Here is a 9,052-nt window from a genome sequence, read left to right on the forward strand (position 1 = left end):
TTTATTTATTTGATATCCTTTATTGAAAAACACATGTACAGTTAAGTGTCAACATGGGCACAGTTTATTACAAGTACAAGACGTTCAGTCTTTAAAATATGCAGATTAACAAGATAGAACAATAAAGTAATGAGCACAAAGGGCAGGTGACAAATAAAACACCTTTATATGTTACTCAATCTGGAGACTTTTGTTCTGATGCCCTAGTTCACTGAGATCCTCCAGTATTTCCCCCAACATCTCGTCTGGTTTTTTGCGACCTACTGTATCTCTGGTGTTGGGCCACTGTGCTGTAGACCACCATCTGGTTCTGCTGCCTGTAAGAGAGGAGGAAAAGAAACACACACACACGCACGCACGCATGCATGCACAAATAACTTCAACAAATCATCAACAAAAATCATCAACAAAGTAGAGCAGCTTTTTATGTATGTGCCAATGCAAGTTCTGCTTTTCTGCTTTTCAAGACAGAAAACGTTTTCTATAAGACTAGCTGTGGTTATGCGTTTATTTAGTTTAATGTTTACCCTTTGCGCTGTCCTGTGCTGCATAGGAATCACAGTGCTGTATAAGTCACCATGTCTCTCAGGGTTTAGGTCCTGTGTGATGGAGGAGGGAGAGCAACATGATCACATGAACTCAGTGAGGGACAGAGAATGTTAACTTTCACTTTGAGTTGGGTTGGAGTGGGTTGAGTTGGTTTGCAGAGGGTTTAGGTTGGGTCAAAGGGGGGTTGGGTCAAAGGGGTTTGGTTTAACCTGTTTTGCTGTTCCTCTGGTGTGACTCACAGTACTGTAGGTAATGTCATTCTCAGGGTCAGCAGGCTGCTGAAGGAATGAAACACTAACCTTGTTAACATTTAACAGTTTTACAATACGCCATAGGATGTTGTACCACATGCATAGTGACATGAATTAGAAAATGTTTTGATGTTTCATTTTTCTCCAATGATAACACAAAATGTGTTATTGTTCAAGTGTCAGTAGTTGTGGTGAGTGATTTGAGGAAGTCTGTTCTGGTCAAAGTTGTACACTTAGTGCAGGTCTAAACAAAACAATTAAATGATCTTTGAACTCTTTATTTTTAATACTACACATAAGCGATCGTGTTGATTTAAAATGCTTGTTATGACTAACTACTAACCAAAGAGAGCCCTAGAACATCAAGAAGAGAAAGGAACCGATGTGTGGAAAGATAACATGATCATAGCTTACTACTGTGGTGTTTGGTGGTTGGTCCTTTGCCTTCTTGTCCTCTGAAATATAGAAAAGAGGATGTTGGTACTGATGATCTTTCATGTCAAACCTTTCATTTGTAGAAGCAACAACCCTTCTGTATTTATAATATTCTGCAAATGACATTAGTCATAAACATGATACATTTTAAATATAATTTAAAAAAGACTTACTATGTTTTCTCAACAGCTTCAATGTGACCAAGGTAACAGCTATCAACACCACCAACAGGCTCAGGGGAATGAACAGGACTTCCAGCAAACTGGAATATGAAATCAAATTGAATATATAGATAACCACAGGCATGGTGGTAAATGCTTAAGCAAGAACATTTAAGGAAGATGTTTCATTTTGTATAGATTTTTCATTATCTGAAAATGAAACAGATCGTTTTGTAATGTGGAGACCTACAGTTATTATTGTTAACCCAGACACTGGTCTCTGGTTTGATCAGCCTTGCTAGTCACAGGTGTCTCCACCAAGGTTATTATAGTTTTGTGTTTTGATTTTAGTTTTTATTTCTATTGGTTTTAATATTTTTATTTGAAATTCAATTTAGTTTCAGGAAGTTTTACTATTTACTATTTTTATTTAGTTTAATGTTGATAAAAACATTCATATTTGGTTTTTTATATGATTTAGTTTCATTTGTAGCTTTAGTGTTAGGGACAGAATGTAGTCAATGCATGGGAGGTTAGGAGACATTTATGTACAGTGTTGTGGTTTTTGGGGATGTCACTTTTCTTGCAACTGTGGGGCAGTAATGCACAGGGTGATGGTACAGGTCATAGGTTAGATTGGATTTAAAGGTAGACTCAGCGAGGTGACGTAGCTGCACAAAGATAACAGTAGTAGCGTGTCAATAGCCACCAGGTATGTTGAAGTGCGAGGCTAAACTTCTCTGTTTGTTGACACATGCAACAATTTAGTGGGGGAACGCGGCCGATATCTGCGTTGCTGCTGGTGGCAACAACATCTCGCTGAGTATACCTTTAAATGAAAGTCAGTCTCAATGTGACCCGTCAGATTCAGAAGCTATAAAACATTAAAAATACAGTTAAATGTTTTGCCCCAAAACAAAAACTGAACATAATCATAATGGTTTCTATTATATTTTAGTTTGCTTTGGAGTCAAAGAAAATAGTTTCAGCATAGAATACATTTTTCAAACAGGTGTGTTTATTAATTTATTTCAGAAGATCACTAAATAGTTTCTTCATTATTCGTTTGTATTTACTATAATAACCTTATCCCCAACACCCTTACACTATCACCAACTATTTGGATGACTGTAAAAGTGACGGAAATAGTGAAGAATGAATACTGACCTCTGGTGCTTCTCATCTGTGTTCTCGTTAGTTACAACATTGTCCCTGTTTGTAACAGAAGGGGTAACTGTGGGAGGAGAAATGTTAGACTTAGCACTGGTTAGTGACGCTTGGTGAGTGGATGGAGCTTGTGTTGCTGTGAGAGGCAGAAATGATTAAGTAGTTTCAATAAACTGACTGTTGCATCATTAACATTGATATTATTAAAACCAGGCCATTGTGATGTTGATTGAAACTATTCACTATCATCCTTCTTATCTAATATGTGACATACATTAAAATCCAATTCTTAGAATTTTCAGTATTAATGTCAAATATAATGAAAAGTTGAATAAACAATGTTAATTTTCTTATTGATATTTAACATGAATGACCGGATAAACTCAAGAGAATGTGTTGTCCAGAGATTTCCACTTTGTTTCAGAAAAGGCCTTTCAATGTTCCTTAATCTCTAACAACACTGGATGAATAAAAAGAGAATCAGACTTGGTTTTATGTGGGATTGCTCTGTACTTACTTGTGGTGGTGCTCTGTGTTGTGGTTGGTTGATTGACAGTGATATGAACAGGCATCTGTATGTCTCCCTTTTCGCACCAGTACCAGCCAGTGTTCTCCATCATCAATCCACTCATAGTCACCATTAAGACATAACCGTTGGAGGTTCGGCTCTCCTCCTGCACTAACTTCACAAATGTTCCATCTAAAGCCCCATAATGTCCCACAGCCACACAAGGGCCTCCCATCCTGCACCACCTCCCACTGCTTCCTTGTGAACTATAGTAACAGAGCACAGTGACACTCCCTCCTACAACTCCAGTCATCTGTTGTTGGTCCACATAGAGTTCTGGAGTACCTGAACACAATGATAGAGGCTGTGAATGGATGAGTCTGACAAAGAATACACCAATATATATATTGGCTACTACCTAGCCACTACCTAGTAAGTTAAAACACTGGTTCAGTCACTGATAGTATGTACAATAGATGTCAACTAGAGCATACAGTGTGTTTGATGATGAAACAGCAACTTGTGATTCTATCAAACACATAGTCTGTTCTGACCCAGGAGGTGCGCAGAGATGTTTGTAATCTGCCAGAATAATATCCTCTATGGATTTAATTTGGTGAAAATATGTATGACTGCTTTGTAGAGGGAAAAGTAACACACTCATCAACAGGACTGCTATGGTTCATTACTTTATGAGATATTACTGAGTACTACTGTTAATTCTGCTTTAATGGACACAGCAGTGTCTCACCTGGAGGAACAGATATCTGCAGTATAACCCCATCATCTGCCTTGCTCTTCCTCTCCACAATACACCAGTAATAATCAGAATCACTAGGACTAAGACTTGTCATGGTCACAGTGAAGACTCGCTGGTTGATGTCATCAGAGATTGAGGTCTTTCTGCTGGTCTTTTGATGGTCAGTGCGTACTACAGTAGAGCAACCTAACCAATAATATCCCCTACACCAGTATTTCACATCGTTTCTATATCTCTGATTATAGAGACATGGGATGGTGATGGAGCCTCCCCGCTTTACAGACACATGACTCACTGTGGACACCCTCTGTGTATCTGTAGACAACAACAGAGAACACATTTAAATATAAAAATTTTATCCAGCTGCTCATAAGTCCCATCAGATGATCAACCAAACAATTTGACATACAGTGGGGCAAAAAAGTATTTAGTCAGCCACCAATTGTGCAAGTTCTCCCACTTAAAAAGATGAGAGAGGCCTGTAATTTTCATCAAAGGTACACGTCAACTATGACAGACAAAATGAGAAAAAAAATCCTGAAAATCACATTGTAGGATTTTTAATGAATTTATTAGCAAATTATGGTGGAAAATAAGTATTTGGTCACCTACAAACAAGCAAGATTTTTGGCTCTCACAGACCTGTAACTTCTTTTTTTAAGAGGCTCCTCTGTCCTCCACTCGTTACCTGTATTAATGGCACCTGTTTGAACTTGTTATCAGTATAAAAGACACCTGTCCACTACCTCAAAGTCACACTCCAAACTCCACTATTGGTTGGTTTGAAGAAATCAACTGTGGGCGCAATTATTAGGAAATGGAAGACATACAAGACCACTGATAATCTCCCTCGATCTGGGGCTCCACGCAAGATCTCACCCCGTGGGGTCAAAATGATCACAAGAACGGTGAGCAAAAATCCCAGAACCACACAGGGGGACCTAGTGAATGACCTGCAGAGAGCTGGGACCAAAGTAACAAAGCCTACCATCAGTAACACACTACGCCGTCAGGGACTCAAATCCTGCAGTGCCAGACGTGTCCCCCTGCTTAAGCCAGTACATGTCCAGGCCCGTCTGAAGTTTGCTAGAGAGCATTTGGATGATCCGGAAGAAGATTGGGAGAATGTCAGATGAAACCCAAATATACATTTTTCGTAAAAACTCAACTCGTCGTGTTTGGAGGACAAAGAATGCTGAGTTGCATCCAAAGAACATCATACCTACTGTGAAGCATGGGGGTGGAAACATCATGCTTTGGGGCTGTTTTTCTGCAAAGGGACCAGGACGACTGATCCGTGTAAAGGAAAGAATGAATGGGGCCATGTATCGTGAGATTGAGTGAAAACCTCCTTCCATCAGCAAAGGCATTGAAGATGAAACATGGCTGGGTCTTTCAGCATGACAATGATCCCAAACACACAGCCCGGGCAACGAAGGAGTGGCTTCGTAAGAAGCATTTCAAGGTCCTGGAGTGGCCTAGCCAGTCTCCAGATCTCAACCCCATAGAAAATCTTTGGAGGGAGTTGAAAGTCCGTGTTGCCCAGCAACAGCCCCAAAACATCACTGCTCTAGAGGAGATCTGCATGGAGGAATGGGCCAAAATACCAGCAACAGTGTGTGAAAACCTTGTGAAGACTTACAGAAAACGTTTGACCTCTGTCATTGCCAACAAAGGGTATATAACAAAGTATTGAGATAAACTTTTGTTATTGACCAAATACTTATTTTCCACCATAATTTGCAAATAAATTCATAAAAAATCCTACAATGTGATTTTCTGGATTTTCTTTTCTCATTTTGTCTGTCATAGTTGAAGTCTACCTATGATGAACATTACAGGCCTCTCATCTTTTTAAGTGGGAGAACTTGCACAATTGGTGGCTGACTAAATACTTTTTTGCCCTACTGTAATTCTTGAAGTTGTGACTTTTGTTGAAAAACTTTGCAAACTGTGGTTGTAACACCACGTGTTTGTGACAACAGACAGTAATTGATACATGTAAGTGCTGATGTTGTCATGCCAAAGTCCAGCCATGAGTACAGAGGCAGCAATTAAAGTAGCTTTGACATGGAAATTACTACACCCCTAAACTATGGAGACAATCTATGGTTTCAATTAACATTTCTGTTTAATACATTTGTATATAGTAAAACATTTGACTGAAATGTTCTTGATATCTACTGTATGTTTGTGCAAAATAAGTTACAAGCACATTTGTTAAAATTTGATATTGATAATAATATGTTAGTTCTCTTTTACTTGAAGTCTTACTTAATAAATGTGTTTCGCAACAACTAGAAATGTAGAACTGTTGAAAGGTATAACTGTTTCACAAGACCCATATCAAACATCTCCAATCCAAAGTTAAATCTAGAATTGGCTTCCTATTTCGCAACAAAGCATCCTTCACTCATGCTGCCAAACATACCCTTGTAAAACTGACCATCCTACCAATCCTCGACTTTGGCGATGTCATTTACAAAATAGCCTCCAATACCCTACTCAACAAATTGGATGCAGTCTATCACAGTGCAATCCGTTTTATCACCAAAGCCCCATATACTACCCACCATTGCGACCTGTACGCTCTCGTTGGCTGGCCCTCGCTTCATACTCGTCGCCAAACCCACTGGCTCCATGTCATCTACAAGACCCTGCTAGGTAAAGTCCCCCCTTATCTCAGCTCGCTGGTCACCATAGCATCTCCCACCTGTAGCACACGCTCCAGCAGGTATATCTCTCTAGTCACCCCCAAAACCAATTCTTTCTTTGGCCGCCTCTCCTTCCAGTTCTCTGCTGCCAATGACTGGAACGAACTACAAAAATCTCTGAAACTGGAAACACTTATCTCCCTCACTAGCTTTAAGCACCAACTGTCAGAGCAGCTCACAGATTACTACACCTGTACATAGCCCACCTATAATTTAGCCCAAACAACTACCTCTTTCCCAACTGTATTTAATTTTTATTTATTTATTTATTTTGCTCCTTTGCACCCCCATTATTTTTTATTTCTACTTTGCTCATTCTTCCATTGCTAAACTACCATTCCAGTATTTTACTTGCTATATTGTATTTACTTTGCCATCATGGCCTTTTTTGCCTTTACCTCCCTTCTCACCTCATTTGCTCACATTGTATATAGACTTGTTTATACTGCATTATTGACTGTATGTTTGTTTTTACTCCATGTGTAACTCTGTGTCGTTTTATCTGTCGAACTGCTTTGCTTTATCTTGGCCAGGTCGCAATTGTAAATGAGAACTTGTTCTCAACTTGCCTACCTGGTTAAATAAAGGTAAAATAAATAAATAAAAATAAATAATTAAAAACAGCACCCATCAATCACAAATTGTAACCTTTATTTTACTTGGCAAGTCAGATAAGAACAAATTCTTATTTACAATGACAGCATAGGAACAGTGGGTAAACTGCCTTTTTCAGGGGGAGAACAACAGATATTTAACTTGTCAGCTCAGGGATTCGATCTAGCAACCTTTCAGTTACTGGCCCAACGCTCTAACCACTAGTCCACCTGCCACCCTAATACTGAAATCCATAATGTGACCACAATGTCTATGGGCAAAGTAGACAGAACATTACAAGTGTTATGACTTTCAGCATGTATTCAGTCTCAGTGTCTGACTTGGAGGAACTAAGCCCAATAATATCAAACAACAAAATGTCTTCCCTCACTTACCTGAGAGTCCGGTGAGGAAGAACAGGATGTCCAGGACAAGGAGGAGATGTGGAGCCATGAGTGGATGAGAGAGAACGACTCTGGTAGTATTTATGTTTGTACGGGCAAACTGCTGTGTCAGGGACCAAGGCACCCAGGCAACTGACAACTTCCTGATCCACATAGACATCACTTCTTCAAATCTCTTGTTTTAAAGCCATAATGCAACCAGTGCCCTGTGCAAGACCTTGTGTGTTCACTGATGTTTAACAGTTGAAAACCTGACCAAAGCTGAAATGGTCAAAAGATTGTAAAACGTCTGCTAATACATATAGCATGCCTGTTTATATGATGATTATTTGTAGTTTATTCCGCATCCTCAATACACTGATAATCAAATGTATTAACTCCTGAGTCCTGTGTTGGTCTGTTCCTGTCTGATAGTTATGAGCTACGAATGCAGCCTTCATGTTACTGCTAAGAAGAACCTGTCAATATTACTGATCCACATTCTCACAGATATTTATAAATAGTGTATGTCATATTGCTTGATTCAACCCATTACATCCTTGCTATAGCCATCGAATGAGTTACAATGGTACAGATATATGTAAAATGTAATTTTGCTGGTTGGGTCATTCCTATATTGTGGTGCCTTTTGTCCTCAGGAAAAATCACTTTTTATTCAGTGTTAAACAGTGTAAAATGTGGATTCCAAAAGGCTCTAAATAGAAAGGCAGGTGTCCTTTACCTTAAAAACACAAAAATGCATTTACATTTTTTGGGTGATTTTAAAGTAGAAGTTTTTACCATGTCCCAGAGTGTTATTAATCAAGCAATAAAATGATAACATATAAAAAGTCATTATTTCATAGTTCAATTCTCTCATCAATTACGTTTTTTTCAGGATTATAGTATGTAATCTTATTTCAGATTTTCTCTATCACTGATAACAAATCAAATCAATTTATATAGAACATTTTAGACATGAATGCAACTGTCACATGGAATGACGCTGGAGCAGACGAAGCAGGTGCGGGGAGTAAAACATTTAATGAATAACGGACATGGAACGAGACAGGAACAGCGTCAACAAACTAGTAATACAAACCAATCAATGCAGCAGCAGGGAACAGAGCAGGGGACCTGACAAATATAGGGGAGGAAATAAACAGATGATGAATGAGTCAAGGTGAGTCCAATAACGCTGATGCGCGTGACGAGGGAAGGCAGGTGTGCGTAATGGATAGCAGGAGTGCATGATGCAGGGCAGCCTGGCACCTTCAAGCGCCAGGGGGGAGAGCGGGAGCAGACGTGACAGTACCACCCCCCTCCCCTTGGGGCACCACCCTGCATCCCACCTGGGCAAACCGGCCGAGACGTGGGCGCTGGGCAATCCGGTTGGGGAGTGGAAGCCCGACGAACTGGTAGGAGTGTGAGAGCCGGCTGAGGCACGGGAGCCTGACGATACGGCTGAGGCAAGACACCTGTCAATCCCGCTGCAGAGAGGAAGCCCGATGATCTGGTGGAGAGTGACGT

General features: G+C 39.8%; 1 protein-coding gene across 2 annotated transcripts; it reads right to left on the minus strand.

Annotated features, from left to right (window-relative positions):
• On the minus strand, positions 1 to 7,677 carry LOC109888975 (polymeric immunoglobulin receptor-like). 2 transcript variants are annotated; one of them, XM_020480122.2, is made up of 9 exons: positions 7,535 to 7,677; positions 3,823 to 4,146; positions 3,081 to 3,416; positions 2,564 to 2,630; positions 1,409 to 1,497; positions 1,215 to 1,255; positions 759 to 827; positions 528 to 599; positions 1 to 317 (listed from the first exon to the last, which is right to left on the minus strand). In XM_020480122.2, the coding sequence occupies exons 1-9, from the start codon at positions 7,590 to 7,592 to the stop codon at positions 261 to 263; spliced, it is 1,113 nt and encodes a 370-aa protein (XP_020335711.2). In that variant the 5' UTR covers positions 7,593 to 7,677; the 3' UTR covers positions 1 to 260. The 2 variants fall into 2 exon arrangements, with proteins under 2 accessions (XP_020335711.2, XP_031679418.1); XM_031823558.1 differs by lacking the exon at positions 3,823 to 4,146 and having other exon boundaries at positions 7,535 to 7,671.
• Between the last annotated feature and the right edge of the window lie 1,375 nt (positions 7,678 to 9,052).

This window comes from Oncorhynchus kisutch, linkage group LG4, assembly GCF_002021735.2.
Source record: "Oncorhynchus kisutch isolate 150728-3 linkage group LG4, Okis_V2, whole genome shotgun sequence".
In the NCBI taxonomy this organism is placed as follows: Eukaryota; Metazoa; Chordata; class Actinopteri; order Salmoniformes; family Salmonidae; genus Oncorhynchus; species Oncorhynchus kisutch.